The 24,924-nt window shown below is 38.2% G+C and overlaps 1 protein-coding gene across 3 annotated transcripts in view; it reads right to left on the bottom strand.

Annotated features, from left to right (window-relative positions):
• The window catches only part of DDX10 (DEAD-box helicase 10), a 268,004-nt gene that overhangs the window by 225,898 nt on the left and 17,182 nt on the right, over positions 1-24,924 (bottom strand). For all 3 annotated transcript variants that reach the window (XM_036324521.1, XM_036324522.1, XM_036324520.1), the window contains exons 6-9: positions 21,880-22,069; positions 15,179-15,305; positions 8,230-8,392; positions 3,742-3,826 (exon numbers count right to left, since the gene is read on the bottom strand). In XM_036324521.1, coding sequence (XP_036180414.1) covers positions 3,742-3,826; positions 8,230-8,392; positions 15,179-15,305; positions 21,880-22,069 — 565 coding nt within the window. The remainder of the gene's footprint in view (positions 1-3,741; positions 3,827-8,229; positions 8,393-15,178; positions 15,306-21,879; positions 22,070-24,924) is intronic.

The raw sequence follows: 24,924 nt of genomic DNA, 5'->3' as shown, positions 1-24,924 counted from the left end.
TAAAGTTACATGAAGTGCCACCTTTTACCCACAGATCCTCATTCCCCAAAATGAAAGCGTTTTGAAAGTGAGGAGTATCTGATGTATACCTATTTTCTATTCCCAAATCTTTATTTTCAACGGGGCTTTTTGTAAGTGGAAGAGCCTGATTTTGTGAGTACCAAACACTGCAAGCCCTAAAGATAATCACATTTAAGACGGAGAAAGTATCCCAGGATACAGTTTTATAAAACAAGATTTGGATCCCTTGCCTCATTTGTTTCTAAAGGAGATTAACCACTATGTTAAAAGGGGTATGGATGATTAAGGGAAACAGAGGGAAATTTTTCTCAATTGCTAAAGAGCAAAAGAATTTTAGACAGGTGAATAAATTAAAAATTAGAATAGTACTTCAAGGCAACAAGTACCTGAATCATCCTTTTCACTTAGCTAAAACACAGAAAGGAAAAAGAAAACTGATTTTCCCAAACTTTAGTTATTTTGCCACAAAGCACTAAGTTCATTTATCTATATTCATATGTCATCGCTCAATTCCAAAAGCAAATGCTATCTGGCAACCTGGTTTTAATTACAGCACATACACAGGATTTTAATTAATTTCAAATTTTAATTTAGCCTTTATTCAATTCAATTATCCAGGGCTCATGGCATAAGAAATTTTCTAATTATCTCTAAACCCATTAATGGCAACTTTTAAATGGCAATTTAGTCAATTTTTATTAAACTGACAAAGAAAAATAAGCATTACATATCCTAAACCTTTCCACTCACTATACATCTAAAAGTGTCAATTCAAAGTATTTTTAGTTGGTTATGAGGGATCAAACAGGCTTGTACTTTAAAAATTAATGACCACAATAGAAATTGCATTATAATATAGTTTTTCAAATTAGTATTCTCTCTCTTAAAATACAATCAATTGTGATGCTGTTCTACCTCCTCCGCAGCTCCACAGTCATTAAGACCAATTTCATGTTCACTATGGCATGTTCAACTACATAACATTTTTTTATTTTTCATTTTTTTTTATTGATTTCAGAGAGTGAGGGAGAGGGAGAGTACAATAGAAACATCAATGACAAGAATCACTAATTGGCTGTCTCCTGCACACCCTCTACTGGGGATCTAGCCCACAACCCGGCATGTGCCCTGACCGGGAATCGAACCATGACCTCCTGGTTCATAGGTCAACACTCAACCACTGAGCCACACCAGCCAGGCTCAACTACATACATTTTTAACAACTTCTCCAGGAAATAAGAATCTGGAAATATTTGCCCTTCATCAATGTTTTCCTGATACACTAAAATGTCCAATAATCTTCATATAGGAAGAATAATTTCAAAACATTGCTAAATGTATTCTATAAAGGAATTAGTTTGCCTTGCCCATGTCAACACTAATGGCACATCTAAAAGCCTGCTTACTCCTGGTCCAATATGCTAGTGAGAGACCGGACCCAACTTTATCTACCTAGAGGCCCACAAGACCACAAAATGCAAGTGTGTACATGAGTACCTGTACAAATTCATACTTATTACACATTCGTTGAGAATTAAACAATAGAGAAACATTCATTCTAACAACCACAACTAAAAACTTCTGAATATCTCACTATGAAAGATAATCTGACCATGTACCCAATGCATCAGAGACACTGAAACACAATGTACCTTCTCATAAAATGGAAAACAAGGCTGCTATTCTACCTAGATCACATTTACTTAGATCCTATTTAAAAAAAAAAAAAAAAAAATGTTGTCATTCTAAGATAAGTTTGTCTAAATGTAGAAAGACATCATACACAGAACCCAGTTCTAACCCCATTGCTTATTCAAATTATCTAACTGCAATAAAATGACATACTTTGAACCCTCTCATACATAAATCCTATTTATAAAAAGTGTTACCTTTCACTCTTATACCATGCTCTCTCTTCATGGTGGTCAAAAGAAAAGCACTTAAGTGAGGAGACCTTGACTAAAGTCCATGTTTAATAGCCCACGGGCTAAAACTGAACCAACTGAAAAATGTTTGAACCTACTTCTTAGGCTGTAGAAGAATATGAAAAACCTTCACTTAAGCTGAAACAAACAACAGAATCAAACAAAAAGATAAAATTTCGTTAAAGCCATGAGAACTGTGGACACAAAGAAATGTACAAGTAAACACCAAAGGGACTTCATAGATAAACAAGGGACAGAAGACAATTGGGCCACTTGCTAAAGGAGATGCAGGGCAAATGGAAGAGCAAACTGCTGGAGAATGAGTCTCCACTTAGATGAGTATTCCAATCTTGGTCTAAAGACCCTGCCATCCCTGGGGAATCACTGGAAGTTTGTAGCTTAAAATTCTGAAGTGACTGTTGTTCCAGGTAGTGTCTCTTCCATCATGAAACATCAATGTCTCATTGACGTCCACATTATAAATACTCACTTATCCAGTTTTGATGAGAAAGAAAGTGGTAACAAAATGGAAAACCAAAAAAATAGTCCATCTGTGGCTAATCATAATTAATCATAACTCTATTATGGTTATTATTTTGGCTGTTTCCAATTCTTAACCATCACAAATATCAGTAAAATGAACATGTTGACTGAAACTTTTTCCTTCTCCCTATTTTCTTAAGATCAATTTCTGGATATGGAGTTACTGAGTCAAAAGGAAGAACTCTAAGACTTTTGATAAGGATTACAAAATGCTATCCAGAAAGATGCTAACTGTTTACAGTTCTACCAGCAGCATACATATCCCAACTTCACTGCAACCTCAATAGCAATGACATTTGTTATTCTTTTCATTCATTCAGATACCTTTCTATGCCATTTACTCCCAAATGATTATGACTTTGCTATATTCTCTTCCAGACAGTCTCCCCACCACTTGTTAGCACTTGTTCATTTTACTGATATTTGTGATGATTAAGAATTGGAAACAGCGAAAATAATAACCACAATAGGGTTATGATTCATTATGATTAGCCACAGATAGACTATTTCTTTGGTTTTCCATTTTGTTGCCACTTCTTTCTCATCAAAACTGGTTAAGCGAATATTTATAATGTGGACGTCAATGAGACATTGATGTTTCATGATGGAAGAGACACTAACTGGAACAGTCACTTCAGATTTTTAAGCCACCAACTTTTAGTGATGCTTTTATTGGGGAGGAAGGGGGACATATTTGAAAAAGGGAGTAATTGGGAGTAGCCTCCAGCAATGTCTAATTTCCACACTAGGGGAGAAAAAAGAAAGAGAAATCTACAGCTCAAAACCACCTTGCCTCTTAGGGCCGATACCATAGAAAGTAAGAGTACAGATCTAGACTAGAGAAGTCAGACTACCTGGATTAGAATCCTGGGGCTGTGCGTCCTCAAAAAATTATTTAACTGCTCAAAGACTTAGTTTCCTCCTCTGAAAATAGATATTAAATAACAGTCTGATACCTCACTGAGGGTTCATTAGGATTCAGAGAGATGATGTTCAGTGAGCAGTTCTTGTAAAAAGTTTAGTAAGTAAACAAAGTTAGAAAAAAAAACTAAAATACGATTTTCTTTGATTTTTCACAGCAGTAATCAAGTCTCAGCTATATTGACTTGCAACAGCTGACCAGATGTTCTCAAACTACACCATAAAAATGCCCAACTATACTCACTTACCTGAATTCTTTGTCTTCATTTCAGGGAGCATAGTTTTTTATTTAGATAGCACCAAAAGCAAAGAAATGGGCCAGCACACTTACCTGGCAGTTCTACCTGCACGGTGAATATATGTGTTGGCATCTTCAGGACAATCAAACTGAAGAACCCAATTCACAGCTGGGAAATCTGTACAGAAGGAATGTCAAGGTAGAAAATCAGTTTCAAGATCTGCCCTGCTGCACTATTTTTATTTTACAATATTGCTTACTAGGACTTTCTGTCACATTAAACTAATAGCTATAATCTGTAGACTCTTAAAAATAAAATTAACTGCATGAACCAAGAGATAATAAACACTTCTTTGACAAAGTGAGCTAAAATTAATGACAGTGTTTGAATGTGAAAATTATTTCTTATCTGACACAGCAGAGACAGACAACTTTGTGTTACACAAATAATGAAATATCCTGATATTTAATAACCTAAAAGAACCAGTTCTCATGAGCTCCTAGTGAACCATAAAACTGGTTTCTTTTTTTTTTAATTGTTTTATTGCTTAAAGTATTACAAAGAATATTACATGTGTCTCCTTTTTTTCCCGCCCTTGACAATCCCCTGGCCTCCCCTACCCCCCAGTGTCTTATGTCCATTAGTTATGCTTATATGCATGCATACAAGTCCTTCGGTTGATCTCTTACCCTCCCCTCCTGCCCCCAACCCTCCTCGGCCTTCCCGCTGTAGTTTGACAGTCTGTTCGAGGCTGCTCTGCTTCTGTATCTATTTTTGTTCATAAGTTTATAATGGTCTTTATTATCCATAAATGAGTGAGATCATGTGGTAACTGGTTTCTAAATTTAAATAAAGGTTTATTTTTCCTGGTATTCCCATCTCCATTAGAATTAAGTCCCTCTCCCAATTTCTTGGCAATAATTACTCCATATATATTTCTGGCTACATAAGTTTCCATTCATTTCCAGAGATTCTGCTCTCAACTCCTTAATGCTCATTCTCTTACTATCTTTAGTCATTTAGAAACTTTGCTATGAGGTTTTCAGACCACCTTCTATAATAGAGGAAAGGACTGAGCACTTTTTAAAAAAGATGGGAATAACAGGATAAAGAGGTAACAAAAGGAAATCTTTAGCCCAGCCGATGTGGCTCAGTGGTTGAGTGTGGACCCATGAACCAGAAGGTCACAGTTCAATTCCCAGTCAGGGCAAATGCCTGAGATGGATTCGGGTTCAATCCCTAGTAGGGGGCGTGCAGGAGACAGCTAATTAATGATTCTTTCTCATCATTGATGCTTCTATCCCTTTCTCCCTTTCCCTCCCTCTCTCTGAAATCAATAAAAATATATTTTTTAAAAGCAAATCTTGAGATAATTTCTAAACTTGACAAATTAAGAACTGACAAGATTATTACTTCAAAATATAAAACTAAATGTCAAAAGAAGAAATAGCAGACTGAAATAATTGCTTTTGAAGTGAAGAGGGGTAGAGTAGGGACTGGTTTGTCTCATAACTCATTTTTACCCATATGCATATGTTGCTCATTAAAAAAGTAAAATAATTTAGAAAAAAATTAAGAATAAAATAAAGTTTAAAAAAGATACTGGTGTATTCTAAAGAAATTCTTAAACATTTACGTAAGAATAGAGCTTCAGATTATTCATTGCACCTCTTTGGAATAAAAACATAAACTTAAATGTCCTTTACTCCAGGAATGGATAAATTCATGCTATGACATACTCTACAAAATACACTGGATCTTTGCACATTAACATGGGAAGACTTTAAAAGCAAGTCATAGACTAGTTTGTTTAATATTATTGATGCAAAGTTTTTAAACACCTAAGAAAGTACATGCTATTTATGAATACATTGATCTAAACTTTTAAAAATAAACTAGAGCAAAGGTTCTTGACATTTTTTGTGCTGTATCTGAAGCCTACAGACCCTTTAAAAAAAATTCTTTATTCTTGAAAGGTATTACATATGTCACCTTTTTCCCCCATTGGCCACCTCCACACACCCCCCATCCCCCCCCACCGCCCCAGGTCTTCACCGCCCCAGGTCTTCACCGCCCCAGTGTCTGTGTTATGGACCTATGGACCCTTTTTTAATGTATAAAGTAAAACGTTTAGGACTACAAAAGAAAAATTATAATAAAATATAAACATTTTTATTAAAATTTTAATATTGTACTATGTATACTTATTTACTAACATATTAAGTAACAATCTAGTTGTGGGTCTGATAACCACCATAATAACAAAATAAAAGAGGGTTAACAATATTTCAAGATATCTGCAAAACCTCTAATGTAAAATATTTCAACCTAGAATTCTATTCCCATCCCAACTGTCATTCAAAAATAGGACACTGAGCCACCCTGGGGTGGCTCAATTGGTTAGTGCATTGTCCCATACATCAAAAGGTTGCAGGTTGATTACTGGAAAGGGTACATACCTAGGTTGTGAGTTCAATCCAAGGAAGCAACCCATCAATGTTTCTCATATCCACGTTTCCCTCTCTCTCTCTTTTCCTTCCTCTCTCTCTAAAAACAATCAATAAATAAAAATATATCCTCAGGCAAGGATTAAAGAAAAAAAAAAGAATAGGACACAGATATGCAATGACTCAAAAAATTTACCTCCCATGCACCCTTTCTTTTCTTTTTCTTTTTTTAAATATATTTTATTGATTTTAAAGAGAGGAAGGGAGAGGGATAGAGAGTTAGAAACATCGATGGGAGAGAAATATCGATCAGCTACCTCCTGTACACTCCCTACCGGGGATGTGCCCACAACCAAGGTACATGCCCTTGACCAGAATCGAACCTGGGACCCTTCAGTCCGCAGGCCGACACTCTATCCACTGAGCCAAACCAGTTAGGGCGTGCACCCTTTTCTTAGAAAGCTATTAGAGAATGAAATTTAAAAAGAAAAAATCAAGAAAGATCTGGAAAGAGAATTCCCGATGGCAAATGTGCATCAAGCTTATGAAGCAACCATTTAGATTAGAGCTGGAGACAAAAGACTCCCAGAAGAGGAAGTTTCAAGGCGAAAAAAAACAGACTGTTTTTGAACTGCTAGACAATTAGGCATGTGACATCTACTGGAACATTTGAGAAACATTAGAACTGGGAAACAAAACTAAGCAAATTTTAATTATTAATTCAAAGAAAAACACAAATGAAAGTACAAAAAGAAGACAATCATACTACACTACTTCCCTTATCACACTATAGTCAAAACAATGCAAATGCAAAATGCTCATTTTACCAAGTCGTGATACAACAACACAGCCTAGAGAGCTTTAAAAACACAGATACTTATCTAACTACCTCGTTACACGGGGATAAACTAATATGATGTCTTGAGCTATCCTTTCAAGTACTCCAAGAGAAAAAAAGAGACAGGAGGAAAAGGAATCATGAGAAAGACAGTTACTTTAAGTGGGTAGTATATGACCGTATAGTAGACCTATTCTCTTTGTATATGTTTAAAATTTGCCATAATAATTAACACAGCAAAACAAAGTGATTCAAGAATTCAAATTACCACCTATTTATTCTCATCTCATTTATTCTCATCTCTAGTTTTCCCATAATTATTTCCATACCTCATTCAACCTTCACAAAGCTACCAATGTATACCACAGTGGCTTTTTGAGGGTTTACAAATCTATACTAATAAAAGGGTAATATGCTAAATAGACTGGGAGACCTTCCAGGAGACCTTCTGGACAAAGCCATGGTGGCGGGGCCGAGGTAGAGGCGGTTAAGGGCCAAGAGGGGAGAACAGTTATGGGTGATCAGGCCATGATGGGAAAGCAGTTGTCGGTGATCAGGCCAGCTGGGGGGTGGGGGGGTCGTTGTGGGTGATCAGGCCAGTGGGGGGGGGGGCAGTTGGAGGTGAGCAGGCCTGCAAGGGGGGAGGGGGCAGTTGGGGGTGAGCAGGCCAGCAGGCAGAGTGGTTAGGGGCAATCAGGCAGGCAGGCAAGTGGTTAGGAGCCAGCAGTCCCAGATTGCGAGAGGGATGTCTGACTACCGGTTTAGGCCCACAGGGATCGGGCCTAAACCGGCTGTCGGACATCCCTCGAGGGGTCCCAGATTGGGGAGGGTGCAGGCTGGGCTGAGAGACACCCCCCTGCACGAATTTTGTGCACCAGGCCACTAGTATTAAATATGATTTTAAAATAAAAACTATAAAGCTTGCTGAAAAGATGGACTTCACTGATTTTCCTTGTTAAATAAGTTGTAATATTTATTAAGTTTTCAGTTTCAAAAAACAGGACAATTTTTTAATATCTTTAAACCTTTCATTCTTTGATTTTGTAGGCTCCTCAGGATTTTATGCTATAGCTATTATCATAAAACAGTAAGAGCACAAAGATGAAAATATTACAAAAAATCTTCACTGATGTATATTCTTCATGCTAATTATCTTAGTTACCAATTCACTTGTTTTTCTCTTATAAGACAGCCCAATTATTTGAATCAAACTATTTGAATTACCAGAATCTACACATTTATAAGTAAATCATATTTCCCATGATCATAGAATCTTTTCTCCAAAGCCTTCTTACCCAGTCCCCTGGCTGCAATATCAGTAGCAAACAGTACTGCAGCTCTCTTGCGAACAAATTCATTATAGACTTCCATTCTTCTCATCTGCTGCTGTCGACCATGCAGAGCAAGGATAGATATACCAGGACGTAGCCGGCAAAACACTCGAAACAGATACTGAACCTAGGCATTAACAGAAAAAATGAGTTTAATACATCTGGATAGCAGCAGCAAAGTAAGTTTACAAAAAGAACAGCAAAAATGTATTAAGGAACACGATTAAATATATAGAGAGCAGAGAAAGGGATATGTAGTAGAGTTACAGTGTTAAAGCATTTTTGCTCACGTTATTCCCTAAAACAATTCTGGTGGGGTGGGGGCGGGGAGGGTGCTCCCCTTACCTTTTTAAGTTTATAGCTGATATTTTTGCAAATTTAATTGGTTGGAAAGAATGTAATTTCTGATATATTGTAAATATTAATATTTTTAAGTAAATACTTAAAACTTCTTATAAATGTACCCAATAGATTCTAAATAACAGAGCAATTTGATACCCACTATCAATTATTTTTAACATATGTCAAAATAATGAAGAGACGCCTGGCCAATGTGGCTCACTGGTTGAGCATCAACCTATGGACCAGGAGGTCACAGTTCAATTCCCAATCAGGGCATATGCCTGGGTTTCAGACTTGATCCCCAGTGGGGGCCATGCAGGAGGCATCCAATCAATGATTCTCTCTCATCATTGATGTTTCTATCTCTCTCTCCCTCTCCTGTTATATCTGAAATAAATAAAAAATATATTTTAAAACATAATACTGAGAGTATGCATTGTGAGAGACAGTCCCTCAATTTTGCTGCAAACCAAAACAGCTCTTAAAAAAATTAAGTCTTAAAAAAATAAAAGATTATGGGACAGCAGGCAACTGGGGGAAGGGAGGGAGTACAGGGCCGCAACGGCTAGGGACCCTACCAGTGCTTGAATTTTGTGCACTGAGCCTCTAGTCTTATATAATAAAAGCCTGAAATGCAAAAAAATAATAATAAATAAATAAATAAATAAATAAATAAAAGATTAAAACACAATGTGAAGAAACTTGTTTAACAAAAAAAAATTTTATATCATTTCTCTTCCTCTGTGAACTCTTATTTCTTGACTCCACAGAATTTTATCTTTACAGCTTTATGCTTGAAAGTCTTTTGAAGACTTTATCAAAATTTATTATTTTCTACAACCAATCTATGTATATCAGTTTTAACATTTAAAATTTCCTGTGGCCATAAAGATGTATTAAAATTTTTCTTTCTGGATTAAATAAACTATTACTACAATCATTATTAGTACAGAAATGACCAAAACAAGAAATGCTAGAATTTGATTTTTAAAAACTGTTAGACATAAAAAAATTTATTGTTGTAAGATGTTGGACATACAATAGTAGATGTTATTATGTCTCTTAATTTATGGGACTAAATAGAGCTTATTGTTATAGTTTTACTACTTGTCTTTATCTTATGTATTCATAAGTGAATACTATTGATTGCTAGATGCAGGTAGAGTACAGCATCACTTAATTTCTATTTTCTCTTTATAATGTAAGTACTAAGAAAATCTTATCACAAAAATATAGGAAATGGACTGAAATGAACTTTAACTCTCTGAACTCTTATAAAAATCTGAAAGGAGACGACTTTGGATGATGAATACAATAAATATGCAGATTATGTATGAAACAATTGTACTCCTGAAATCTATATAATTTTATTAACCAGCTAGTGGCCCAGTGCTCGGATTCATGCACATTGAAAGGAAATTAATTAGAAGAAATATTTTAATATTGCTATTCGTCCTTTCTCTATAATAGAAGTGTCAACCAAATTCACGACTGACAATGACAGATCAAAACACATGCATGCGATTGGCGCCAGCAAGAGCTTTACATGCATCGCGCATGCACGAATCAACTTAGCCTTTTGTATATACAGTGGGGCCTTGACTGACGAGTTTAATTCGTTCCGTGATGGAGCTCGTAACTCAAATTACTCGTATGTCACATCAACAGTGAACAAGTGAGACACGTGATGCTGGGCTGATGTTGTGGCATTCACTTTGACGTTCACTGCGCCAACTAGCGGTGGGGTATCTGAAGCCGGCTCATAACCCGAATTTTAGCTTGCAACTCAAAGCAAAAAATCGGCCGAGAGACAGCTCATATCTCGAAAAACTCGTTAGTCGGGACACTCATAAGTCAAGGCCCCACTGTATAGAATAAACTTGTTTAATTAGACCTGCTTTCTGATGTAGCTAAACTTTTTCCAGCCCAGTGAAGCACCCCAACTTCTCTTTCAGGTAATTGTCAGCAACACAGCAGTAAATATCAACACAAAGCAGATTATTATTGTAGATCACGCAGGGAGAACAAAGGGTAAAATATTTAACTGTAGCAGTGTTTGACTATATTCTGCACAGTGAGAAAACCTGAAGTCATTTTCAAGTTCCACCATTTCTTACTTCTTTTCAGTTGGGCCAAGTTTCTAAGCTTTCTAAATGTGTTTTCTGGCTAATGAAAAGAAAAGAAAATACGATTCTACCGAGTCTCCTATCTACCTACTCCAGGACTTCTGTTAGGATCAAATGAGATGAGGCACGGGAAAACACTTCACAGACATTTGGTTAAAGTGTAAAATGTTTGCACCTGGCTATAAAGCAAGTCATGTTCCTGGGCTGAAGAAACTGCAAGGAGGCTAGTAGTTGCTAGGGAGAAGAAGTCAGGCATTGCTACGTGACATCATTACCCGGTGCCCACAGTGACTGTTTCCAGGCTGGGCTGTGGGCCGCATTTAGTGCCATAGGGTCTTGGCAGTGTTGGCTGCAATTTGGTGGGCTGTCGCTCTGGGGTGATGGCGGGGCCTGTGTCCCACTTGGGGGAAGCCGAGTGTTGCTTTGTCTGCACCAGGTTTGTGCTGCCGTTTCTTTGTAAATGGCCAGTGTGCATCACGGCAGCTCCTGCGTTGAGCATCTGCCCCCTGGTGGTCAGTGCACATCATAGTGACCGGTCAGACAGTTGGAGGGACACTTAGCATATAAGCCTTTTATACATGTAGATATCACTCTAATAAATTCAATAAAAAGGTAAAAAATTTGCAAAATCATGACAGATAAAATTTATAGTAATCTAGCACCTAATAACTCCATTTAAGTCTCCCTTCAAATTTTGTTCAAAATAAAGAATGGGAAACCACCTGAATTTTGAAATGACCTGTTACCTTATTAGAGTCATTGACTTTCTGAGTAGCTACCCTGGTGCCAGAAAGGTTCTCTGACCATGAGACAATGAATCAATAAGATTAAGGATAGAAGGACATAAGCCTTTCTTTTGTAAAGTTTCTAAAAGAACTACCATGGCCCTATCGGGTTTGGCTCAGTGGAGAGAGCATTGGCCAGCGGACTTAAAGGTCCTGGATTTGATTCCGGTCAAGGGCACATGCCTGGGTTGCGGGCTTGATCCCCAGTAGGGAGGTGTGCAGGAGGCAGCCAATCAATGATTCTTTCTCATCATTGATGTTTCTCTCTCTCACCTTCTTCCTTCCTCTCTGAAATCAATAAAAAATGTATATAATAAAAAATAAGTAAAAAAAAAAGAACAACCATGAAAAGGAAATGGGAAATGAGAACCTGCAGACCACAGAGACCCCCTCAGGCAAGTCAATCTCAGAGAAGTACATATGGAAATTGAGGTATAAATTGAGATCATGAAAACTTTCTGTAATCTGTCTCTCTCAAATCAAGACTGACCTTGAATTCCCACTATTGAAAAAACTGGCTGAGATGGAAGACATATCCTATATAATAAAGAGGTAATATGCAAATTGACCCTCACTCCATTACACCATCACAAGATGGCTGCACCCATAGCCGAAGCAGGGTTCCCGTAATACAAGATGGCTGTGCCCACAGCGGAGGCAGGGTTCCCATAACGAGCGATTAGCAGGAACCTGAGGCTGTGCCCCCCGCCAGGTGGGGCTTGACAGGGGACCTCAGGCTGCACCCCCCCTCCCAGCAGGGCTTGACAGGGGACCTGAAGCCGCGCCCCCAGCCCCAGGCCAGGGGACCTGAGGCCACGCCCCCTGCCCTGGGCTGGGAGACCTCAGGCCACACCCCTGCCCTGGCGACGGGCCAGTGGACCTCAGGCTGTGCCCCCCACCCAGTGGGGCTTGACAGGAGACCTGAGGCTGTGCCCCCCACCCGGCGGGGCTTGATGGGGTTGGGGCCAGCCGGGTCTGGGTCTCACACGATTTCAAGGTGCGCATGGGCGGGCGGGGACTTGACTCTGGGTCCCACGGCGTGCCCCAGACTCTGACAGGAGGAAGATTTTCATATACATTTTACTAATTTTCTTTCATCTCTGACATACCTATTATAAAGGGCAAATAGCAATATTAAAATATTTCCTGCCGAAACCGGTTTGGCTCAGTGGATGGAGCGTCGGCCTGTGGACTGAGAGGTCCCGGGTTCGATTCCGGTGAAGGGCATGTACCTGGGTTTCGGGCACATCCCCAGTGGGGGATGTGCAGGAGGCAGCTGATCGATGTTTCTCTCTCATCGATGTTTCTAACTCTCTCTATCTCTCTCCCTTCCTCTCTGTGAAAAATCAATAAAATATATTTTAAAAATAAATAAATAAATAAATAAAATAAAATAAAATATTTCCTCTAATTAATTCCCTTTTAATGTGCACAAATTTCATACACTGGGCCACTGGTATAGAATAAAGCCATATAGGTTCTAAGTAAGGAATTTATATTTAATTGTAAAATTTATAGAAAAATTCTTAGAAGGTTTGCAGCAAGGCAGTGACATATTCCAGTTTCCATTTTCCAAAGATCATCATTGCTATAGTGTGGAATAACTATAGGAAAGAGAGTAAAGAAATGGAGAGACCAAACAGGTTCAGAGTAAAGTGCATCATGAGGGGTGGTGAGAATGGCAGCGCTAATGAGAGTTATCAATAGACTGAATATGGATAGACGGACAAAAATTAAGAATTCAGGGGGTGTTTGGAGGAGGTAAAGGAAGGTATTGGGGGAAAATGGTGATGGACAGAGACTTGACTTAGGGTGGTGAACACAAAACACAATGTACAAATGATGTGTTTTAAAATTGTGCATCTGAGACCTATATAATTTTGTTAACCAATATCACCTGAATAAATATAATAAAAAGGGGGGAAAAATCAAGTCATGTATTGAGATGAGAAAGCAAACCTTAGAGAAAGAAAATTTTAAATTGTTTTTCCTATGTTAAATTTGAGATGCCCTTTAGACATGCAATTGGAAATACCTAGTAATCAAGTTTGAGATGTGGATTTGGCAGCTGCCAGAATACTGATGGTATTTAAAGCATGGAATTGAAGAGGTTACCTAGGAAGAGTATAGATGGAAAAGCGGCAGAGAAGGGTAGAGGACAGAGATTGGAAGCACTTTATCCTGCAGTGGAAGGCAAAAGAGAGCCAGCAAGGAAGGTTAACAGAGCAGTCAGAGGCAAGGGGAAAACATGTTAATGTGGAGTCACAGAAGTCTAAAGAAGTGTTTCAAGAAGGAGAGAATGCTCAACTGTATTACGATGCTTCTGAGAGGTCAAATAAGTAAAGACTAATGACTGGCCACCCACTTTGGTAGGCTGTGCCTTTTAAAGGGGCTAACTCTGAAGGACTGAGGAGAGAAGAGGAGATGAGACAGTGATGCTGAGTGGAGAGATAAATCGTTAAAAAAGATTGCTGTGAAGAAGAGCAGAAAATAGAGGCAGTGATTGTAAAGGGATATGAGCTTTGTATTTTATTCTTAATCTGGGCAATATTCAAGACTAACAAGGAGACAAGAAAACATAGGACAGAGGACATCTGCAGTAATAAAAGCCTTGTGCAGAGAGAGGATAGGGAGCACCAGTAGAGGATTAGTCATAGATACTTCATCCACTGTGATGAAAGGGAAAGCAGAGTGTTATGGAGTAAAATTTTAAATATAAACTCTAAATTTATTTCCTTATATATACATAGCAAAAACATCCCTTCTTTCAGAGATGTAAAGTCCTAAAAATCTAAAGTAGGTCCTAAAATAAAACTGCAAAGTCATTCTTTACATGGTAAAATGAGAAACCACTACTTATCTTCCTCATAAGATAAAGGGAGATTCATCCTCATATTTATCAGGCTAAGCTATTCCAAAAGTTATAAATCTAGAATCAATCTACTCTATGCCAACAACTAAGTCATCAGGGAGTGTGAAAAAGTGGCAAAAGTCAACCAGGGTCTCTTCTCTGTAAGGGAAGGAACCCAGTTTTCTTATACAATTACTGAATCCCTTAATTGTAGTACAAGGCTAGTGTTGAAGAAATGTTTATAACTAAATAAAGATATAAACACTACAGAGGGTAGGAGAGGGAGTTGACTGTAACAAAGGAGTCTGAAGTGTCAGAAAAGGACTTCCAAGTATAACATTTGAGCTTGTTAGCCTTAAAGGATGCTAAATATTTCCCCAGAATTGGGATGAAGGGATGCAGGGAGGGCATTCCAAAGATCAGCATGAACAAAGATATGGAAGCATGAAAATAAATGACATATTCAATTCAGTCTTCATGGAGCGTATGTGAGTCTCAGATTATAAAGACTTCTGGTTAGTCTAGTCATTCCATTGTTCATTCTATCAGTATTATGTTCTAAGTAGTGTGCTAGGTACTAACAATACTTCAGTACAAGAGACAGTTTCTTCCCTTACAGAGCTTATAGTTTCATCCACAAGTTCCTTTTTAAAACAAAGACACAGGATTCTCTATCTATGGATCCCTCACCACATCTAGCACTCTATTTACTAGAAGAGAAAAGAAAGTGCTATTTGTCTAACTGAAATTTGGTATTTTAAAAGGGATGATCCAACACAAATAACTTATGAAAAATAAACATTCAGTACCTCTTTACAACTGGAGAAAAATACAATACTTTTCTTCTTCAGGTGGCTTTTCAAGAAGGAATAGAGTACACTTATTTTTTGCTGCAGCTGACAAACTATGTAGTTCTGCTCCAAAGTGGCAGGGGTGCTTATGGAAATAAAAGGAGGAAAAACATTAAAAACATGCCATGTTAGTAATTTTGAAAACCAGACCAGAAAAAGAAGAACTCAAATTTTACAGTTGCATGCCTCTTGGGTATTTCTCTCTGTCTCTCTCGCTCGCGCTCTCTCTTTCTCTCTCTTTCTTTCACTGAAGGAACTTGCTGAGCTGATGGTAAACTTCCACATCTTAATAGGGACTTGGGTTAAATAGATATACATGTTTATCAAAACTCAGCTAACGTACTCTTAATTTGTTCACTGTATGTAAAAATTACATCAAGATAAAAAACTTATATACTGAATTCTACTTAGTGATATGTGCACTTAAATACCTAAAGGAAGTGAACAGATGGCTTCAATTTACTTTGAAATGCATCAAAAATATGTGGGTGTATAGTTAAATGAACTGGATAAACGGACACTAAATGAATGCTACTACCATTAGGTAGCAGGTATAAGGTGTTCACTGTAAAATTTTTCAATTGTGCTACATGTTTGAAATTTCTCATAATAAAATACTGAAAAGACATAAACATATATTTACTCTTTGAACTAATAAGACTACTGATAGCCCTGACAGGTTTGGCTCAGTGGATAGAGCATCGGCCTGCGGACTGAAGGGTCCCAGGTTCGATTCTGGTCAAGGGCATGTACTTTGGTTGCGGGCACATCCCGGGGGGGGGGGGGGGGGGTGGTTGCAGGAGGCAGCTGATCGATGTTTCTCTCTCATCGATGTTTCTAACTCTCTATCCCTTTCCCTTCCTCTCTGTAAAAAATCAATAAAATATATATTTTTTAAAAAAGACTACTGATAAACATACAAAAAGATATGGTATTATTTATAAAGCAAAAAATGAAAATCAATCCACATTAATAGAGAATTTGTGGAATGAACTACTGTGTGCCCACACAAGTATCTTGCAGCTGTAAAAAAGGAATAAATAATCTATCCACATATTATCTGGCTTGGACTGTACAAAATACACACACACACATTCATGTACACAGGCATCCCTGTGTCTGCTTATAACTTTAAAAAAGAGGCAGATGCCCAGCAGGTGTGGCTCTGTGGTTAAGCATCGACCCATGAACCAAGAGGTCACCAGTTCAACCTACACGCCCAGGTTGCAGGCTCAATCACCAACAGGGGGGCGTGCAAGAGGCAGCCAATTGATGTTTCTTTCATAAATGTTTCTATGTCTACCCCTCTCCCTCCCTTTCTCTCTCTCTAAAAAAAAGGGGGGAGGGGGCAATAAAAACATATTTAAAATTTAAAAAAGAAAAAAGAAGAGGCAGACAAACCAAAACCTAAAAATTGGTTATCCGCGGGGGGATATACAGAACCGAATTTAATTTAAAAAACAATTAATCCTAAAGGTATAGCAAGTTGATAGCTTAATGACAAAGGAATTTCAAAGAAATTTGAATTGTTGTTACACTTATTGGGATATTTAAGGGAAAAAATGCAAAGGAATCTTAATTTTCTTAAACAATCATGTTGTTAGCAATATTATTGGTATTATCCTGAAACTTTAGATATAGTACCTAATAAATGGAACAAATAAGTAAAAGACATTAGGAAAGAAGATGTCTGGCATAAGAAAAGAATACATATATGAAAATCAAAGAGACTGCAAAAATAAAAGGCTTAAATTTGCTTTTTAAGTATCAGCATGAACTCATGACATGTTTCTCTTCAAAAAAATAAAATAAGCCTGTCCACTGAAAAACCTGAACACAGTGACCATCTCATAGCACCTAGACTATGGTCTCTAAACACAATATCCTGCCAAAGGAATTTTACATGGGATGGAAACATAAGGTGAACCAAGAACACCAGAAGCAAGGAAGCCCAAAACTACTGGGCTGTGTCTAAAGGATCCAGGTAACAATTTAAAGAACCTCCTATTAACCAAGTTTGGAATGATGTAAGATAATTTGTGTATTAAAAATACAGTATTAATTTTTATTGAAGGATAAATAATAAAGTAAGTTTAAATGTATAGGCTAATATCACTAAATAATTAATTCATCTTAAATGTCATTAAGTCAATGAGTTCATTTTAATTTTTTTAAAAAACTGCTCACCTCTGGAAAATATTAGGGAAGCAACTCTTTAGTATAAAAACTGTTAAGTAACAAGAATGAAGCATATATTCTGGTATTCTAACCTCAATTAAAAAAATAATAGAATCAGAATATCACAATTTTGCACATCCTAATGAAATAATGAATCCAGGCAATCATCATCACTGACTGAATTATAAGGTTACAAAGTTCTCATTCCTGTCATAAGAAGCTGTTTGTATCAGATTGATCCTTTGTTTTAGAGCACTATCTATAAAAGCCAGATTAAATATAAAACAAAAAATACTGTAGGCATCAGAGAGCAACCAAGGCAGCAAGGAGGTGCTGAAGGAGACCTAGAAATGCTCTGTGCAAGCCCCATATTAATCTCCACTTTTCACACAAAGCATCTGCTGATTTACAAGAGAGATGACGGATAAAGTAGACTTAGGCCTAAACATGTCAGTTCAAGATCCTAAAGAATGAACCATGAAAAACCAAATCTGAAATTCTTCATATAATTTCCCCACATATGTCAACTCCTAATCTCAGCACACACAAGGCAAAATGAGTGAAAACAAGCCACAGGTAACAGGGAAGCTCAGAGCAGAGCACATATCCTGGCAGTCTCACAGTGCCACGAAGTTCAGAGCCTACCAAGGGGAAGGATGGAAAGATAAACTCCCCTGTCTTTCCCTCGAGATCCACAGAAAGGCTAGGCCTCTGAGTCAGGGCTATACTCCAGGACTAAGGGCAAAACAAAAACAGAATAGCCCCAGAGTGTAAAAACCAGAATAGCCCAGGACCAGGTAAAAGTCCTTACCACATCTCATACAACAAAAAGACATCATTCATGATTTTGCTAAGAACTTAAGAAAATCTTAAAAACCACAAACTACCTTCAAAGGAACAAGAGAACTGTCAGCTACTTTTAACAGTTAGAGAAAATAAAATGGAAGTTAGAGTACAATAGAAAGATATCTTTGAACTGAAGAAAGAAAAACACCTACCATGAAAATGAAATAGATTTCCTTCAAAAATATTTCCTTCAAAAATGAAATAGATTTTCAGAAAAGTCAAAACAGAATTTTTCACTAGTAAACCTAAACTATACAGAAATTTTTTTTAGTGTGGCATAAGAAATAAAAAACACCAGAAAAGGTCCTGGCCATATAGCTCAGTTGGTTAGAGCATGGTTCCAATACACCTAGGTTGTGGGTTTGATCCCCAGTCAGGGTATATACAAGAATTAACCAAGGAATGCATAAACAAGTAGAACAACAAACTGATGTTTCTCTTTTTTCCCCCTCTCTTTCTCCCTCTCTCTCTCTAAATTAAATCAATAAATTTAAAATCAATAAATTAAAAACAAAACAAAACAAAAAAACAACAGAAAAAAAATAAGTATTTGGGTAACTCTAAATAAATACTGATTTTAAAACAGTAATAATAATGGCTTATGAGGCTTAAAGTAAGTGCAATTAAAATACTTCACAATGGCCCTAGCCGATTTGCCTCAGTGGATAGAGTGTTGGCCTGTGGCCTGAAGGGTTCCAGGTTCGATTCCAGTCAAGGGCATATGCCGGGATGGCAGGCTCAATCCCCAGTAGAGGGTGTACAGGAGGCAGCTGATAAATGATTCTCTCTCATCATAAATGTTTCTATCTCTCTCTTCCTCTCCCTTCCTCTCTGAAATCAATAAAAATATATTTTAAAAAAATACTTCACAATGAAGGCACAATGGAAAGGGGTAAAGAGACTTAAATAATGGGGTAAGTTAAATGTAAACAAATTCAATCCTCCAGTTAAAAAGCAATTATCACACCAGATTAAATAAGAATAGAAACATATGTAATGCTTTCAACAATAAAGAATTTATTATAAAAAAAAAAAGGATTGGACCATAAGCTGCTTACAAAGACAAATCTAAAATAAGGGCATATACAATGTAGAAAGTAAAAGAAAAAGATTTACTAAGCAAATATTAAATAAATAAAAAAGTTACTATAGGCAGACTAATATCAAATTAGACTTTAAGGCAAAAAGTATTAGTAAAGATAAAGAGGAACATTTCATAATGAAATAGTAAATTTGTATGCACCAAATACCATAAGCTCAGAATATCCATCTCAAATTTGAAATGTTTCATAATTCATCATAGATTCTTTTTTTTTTCTTCTTATATTTTATTGATTTTTTACAGAGAGGAAGGGAGAGAGATAGAGAGTTAAAAACATCTATGAGAGAGAAACATCGATCAGCTGCTTCCTGCAAATCTCCTACTGGGGATATGCCCGCAACCAAGGTACATGCCCTTGACCAGAATCGAACCTGGGACCTTTCAGTCCGCAGGCCGACGCTCTATCCACTGAGCCAAACCAGTTTCGGCCATAGATTCTAACTTATACAACACATACAAAAATCAGCCAATGAATACATAAATAAGTGGAACAATAAATTGATGTTTCTTTCTCTCTCTTCCCTTTGTTCTCTAAAAATCAATTGATAAGTCATTTATGAAATAAACATCTTTGGATACAATCTTTGGATTCAATTTTATCTAACAATCTCTATAAACTACAGATAACAACCAACTATTATCTATAGCAACAGAGAACAGGGATAATTTGTACAATTTACCTAACATAAATTACAAATGGTTTTATAGACCATCTAATGATTGATAAATCAGTGTCTAGAAGACACTATTATGTTTTGAAAACAGGCAGAAAGCAAACAACGAAAAGAAGAAAATCAAAAGACCTAGGCAGTCTTTAGATTATAAAATTAATTGTACCAAGAATTTCAACAGCAACCTCAACACAACTTTACAAGACCGATGTCAACTCAACAGTAAGCCGTGGAGGAAACCATACCTCAAGTACCTTTTGCTATTCCATTCCTGAATCCTTGATAAACAAAGCCACCAGTACTCAGATTCTCCTAAGTTTACCCACTAGGATCACCTGGGAGTGTAGAGCCTTGCCTCCGAAGCTTTTTCTAATCCTAGACAGCTATCAGCTAGGTCAGGGGTCCTCAAACTATGGCCCGCAGGACACATGCAAATACAAATATTGTATTTGTTCCCGTTTTGTTTTTTTTACTTCAAAATAAGATAGTGCAGTGTGCATAGGAATTTGTTCATAGTTTTTTTTTAAACTATAGTCTGGCCCTCAAACGGTCTGAGGGACAGTGAACTGGCCCCCTGTTTAAAAAGTTTGAGGACCCCTGAGCTAGGTTAAGGTGGGACTGAATGCCATTTTCCCTATATTTGAAGATGTCCCAGGAAGATAACCCAATTCATTTTCCTAATCTATTTCTTTTAGGCTAACATTTAACAGCAATAAGTGAAAGTTAAAATAGAAATAATGGTGGAGTTGAATCCATATTGAGATCTTCAACACATTAAATTTATATTCCTAGGAAAGCACTTCTGGAAGTCAAATATGTCCATAGTCTACAATGATTCAAACCAAACATATACATCCTTCTAAATGTCATAACATCAAAATTCACTTTAAAACATATTTCTCCCCGCCCTAGCCAGTTTGGCTCAGTGGATAGAGTGTCGGCCTGCGGACCAAAGGGTCCCAGGTTCAATTCCAGTCAAGGGCACGTACCTCGGTTGCAGGCTACTCAGGCCCTGGCCCTGGTCGAAGGCAACCAATCAATGTGTTTCATTCACATTGATGTTTCTCTCTGTCTTTCCCTCTCTCTTCCACTCTCCCTAAAATTCAATGGAAAAATATCCTCGGTGAGGATTAACAAAAAATAAAATAAATAAATAAAACGTATTTCCTCCAACCATTTACACATACCATACACACTCTCTCCCTCTTTTACACTTTCTACTGTCACATAAACATACACACCTTAACTGTCCAGTTTTTAGTAAATACAAGACAAAACAATAGACATTTTAAACATAAAGGTACTTTGCTAAATATTAATGCATTTTATGTGTTCCACAGCACATTAGTCCTGCCTAATGCAGCTATAAAGAAGGATTCCATACCCAAATAACTTTGGTAAATACAGGAAACTATATTCATCTACTGCTTTGGAGAATCACAATGTCTATGAAAATATCAAAGGTTCGGAGAAGTCTTAAAGAATACTGTTTTACTTTAACTCAAAATTCACTATTTATCTATTGAGGAATGCATCCCTCCTCCCCCAGCCTCACCCCACCACATTTTATGAAGGATAGTTGATGAATAAATACCTGATAACATCTTATGAGAAAATATTTGTTTCCCAAACCACAATCTGGAAAATCTTCACTACAGTATTCTCACATTTAATGATGCATTGAGAATTTAAATAATTTTTACTAATATATTTACTATATCTTGCATACCTAATAACTCATAAAATGGTATTTTATTTTCTTTCCTAGAAATGTAGTATTAATTTGAAATGTCAAATTCTTAAACTAAAAAGAGAGAACATTTGTTTTGATTGCATCAAATATGGTTTCAGACAGCACATACCTGTATTTTGCTTTTTCATGAACCCAGACATACTCAGGGTTTTTCAAACTCAAGCGTGCAAGGTCCTTTACAGATTTGGTTTGTGTTGCTGAGAAAAGTAAGGTCTGACGTTTCTTGGGAAGATTCTCAATAATAGCATTCATGGTATCAGCAAAGCCCATATCCAAGATTCTATCTGCTTCATCAAGAACTAAAAAAAGAAAATGCAGGTTGAACTACAATCCTATGTAATAAAAGTCTAATATGCTAAGTGTCTGGTCATCCATTCAACCAATCAAAGCGTAATATGCTAATCATATGCTAAGGCCGCTCAACCACTCACTATGACTGCACTGATCAGGAAGGGGCAGATGCTCCGACTGGTAGGTTAGCTTGCTGCTGGGGTCCAGCCGATCAGGATTGAGCAAGACAGGCCAGACACACCCTGGAGCCCTCCCGCGGTCCCTCCCTGGCTGGCCAACCTCATGCACTCCTCCCCGGCCCGATCATGCACAGGTGGGGTCCCTTGGCCTGGCCTGCACCCTCTCACAATCCGGGACCCTTCAGGGGATGTCGAACAGCCGGTTTCAGCCCAATCCCGCAGGCCAGGCAGAGGGACCCCACTGGTACATGAATTCATGCACCGAGCCTCTAGAATTTAAAATATACATTAGGCTGGGAAAACCAAGATGGCGGCATAGGTAAGCTCCTGTACTTGCTGCCTCTCACAACCACATCAATACCACAACTAAATGGCAGAACAACTACCACCCAGAGCTGCGGGAAGGCTGGCTGAGTGAAAGTCCCACAGCTAGAGAGGTGAAGAAGGTACATTGAGACTGGCAGGAAGTGCGGAGGAACAGAAAATGCTGGCACCTGGATGTGCTGCTCTTTTAATCAGGAGGGAGATACAAGCTCCTGCTTGCTCTGAACTCCAGTTCCGGGTGAGACTCTGGGGGACCCAGGCACATATGGGGAGAAACTGGACTGTCTGGCATTGGGACAGGAATGCAAGGGCGGCTTTCCCTTAGAGGGGCTCACAGCGATCATTATTCCTGCACGGGACACGGGACGCAGAGAACCAGGGACTTCTCTGATTCAGGGCTGACTGGCAGCCACTGCTGTTTGCTCTACCCTGGTGATTCCCAGAGACCCTGCCCCAAGCAATTTACAACCCCACCCAAGCTGTGCGCATCGGTTTTTGCATATGAATGGCCTGTCCTTTTGCCTAAAACCAGTTGGGTCAGAGAGCCCCAGAGCTTCCAAAAGAAGGACCAAGGCCCTGCTGACCTTGTTTCACAGCTGGGCCTCATCTGGGCGCTTCCAAACCCCATACAAAGAGGAGGAATCTGTAGATGTCTCTGTAGCTCCTGCTGAGCTGCCCCAGACAGTGGCTGACCTTGCGCCTCCTTGGAGATCCAAGAGCCAGTGTACCCAGTGGCCAGAGTGAGACCATACTGGATTACAACTCTTCACATCCATAAGAGACACACTCAAGGGGCAGACTCAGTGAGCACCAAAGCCCCACTGAAGCAAGTCCTGCCCCATAAGGGTGTCTCCTGCATGACAGATCTTCCAGTGTAGACAAGCTGGTCATCACAGCCAATTGACCTGGAGTTCAATTCCTCCCAGTGATACCAACAGCAATGGGTTAATTACAACAAGACTGTGCAAACAGCCCACAAAGGGGTGAACCAAGAGTGTCCACCTCAGGTGACTGGGGAGGCTGAGCCACTGGGCCCTATAGGACACCAACCACAGAAGGCCACTCTATCAACTCAAGGAGACTTAGCAGCTACCCATACATAGAAACAAACACAGGGAAGCAACCAAAATGTGGAAACAAAGAAACAAGTCACAAATGAAAGAAATGGTTGAAAGCAAATGGTTGAGTTCAAAACCACAGTTATAAGGTTACTCAAGAATCTTCTAGAAACCTCTGAGAAATTTAGTGAGACCCTCAAAGATATGAAAAAAGACCAATCAGAAATTAAGCATACACTGACTGAAATAAAGAATAATTTACAGAGATCCAACAGCAGACTAGAGGATCCCAAGAACCAAGTCAAAGATTTGAAATACAAAGAAGCAAAAAACACCCAACCGGAAAAGCAAAAAGAAAAAAGAATCCAAAAATATGAAGATAGTGTAAGGAGCCTCTGGGACAACTTTAAGCATACCAACATCCGAATTATGGGGGTGTCAGAAGAGGGAGAGCAAGGTATTGAAAACCTATTTGAAGAAATAATGACAGAAAACTTCCCTTACCTGGTAAAAGAAATAGACTTACAAGTCCAGGAAGCACAGAGAACCCCAAACAAAAGGAATCCAAAGAGGACCACACCAAGACACATCATAATTAAAATGCCAAGAGCAAAAGACAAAGAGAGAATCTTAAAAGCAGCAAGAGAAAGACAGCCAGTTACCTACAAGGGAGTACCCATACGACTGTCAGCTGATTTCTCAACAGAAACTATGCAGGCCAGAAGGGAGTGGCAAGAAATATTCAGTGATAAATAGCAAGAACCTACAACCAAGATTACTTTACCCATCAAAGCTATCATTTAGAATTGAAGGTCAGACAAAGAGCTTCACAGATAAGAAAAAGCTAAAGGAGTTCATTACCACCAAACCAGTATTATATGAAATGCTGAAGGGTATTCTTTACGAAGAGGAAGAAGAAAAAGGTAAACATAAAAATTATGAACAACAAAGTGACAACAAATACTTATCTATCAACAAGTGAATCTAAAAACCAAGTGAATAAAAAATCTGATGAACAGAATAAACTGGTGCATATAATAGAATCAGGGGCATAGAAAGGGAGTGGACTGACAATTCTTAGGGGGGAAGGGGGTGAGGAGGGTGCAGGAAGAGATTGGACAAAAATCTTACACCTATGGACGAGGACAGTGGGGGGCGGGAGGGAGTAAGGGCATGGGGTGGGGTGGGAACCGGGGGGGAGGGGAGCTATGGGGGTAAAAAAGAGGAACAACTATAATAATCTGAACAATAAAGATTTATAAAAAAGTGAAGTAAAATAAAATATACATTAGGCTAAATACA

This window comes from Myotis myotis, unplaced genomic scaffold (assembly GCF_014108235.1).
Source record: "Myotis myotis isolate mMyoMyo1 unplaced genomic scaffold, mMyoMyo1.p scaffold_m19_p_10, whole genome shotgun sequence".
In the NCBI taxonomy this organism is placed as follows: domain Eukaryota; kingdom Metazoa; phylum Chordata; class Mammalia; order Chiroptera; family Vespertilionidae; genus Myotis; species Myotis myotis.
This window is presented reverse-complemented; position numbering and strand designations above follow the sequence as displayed.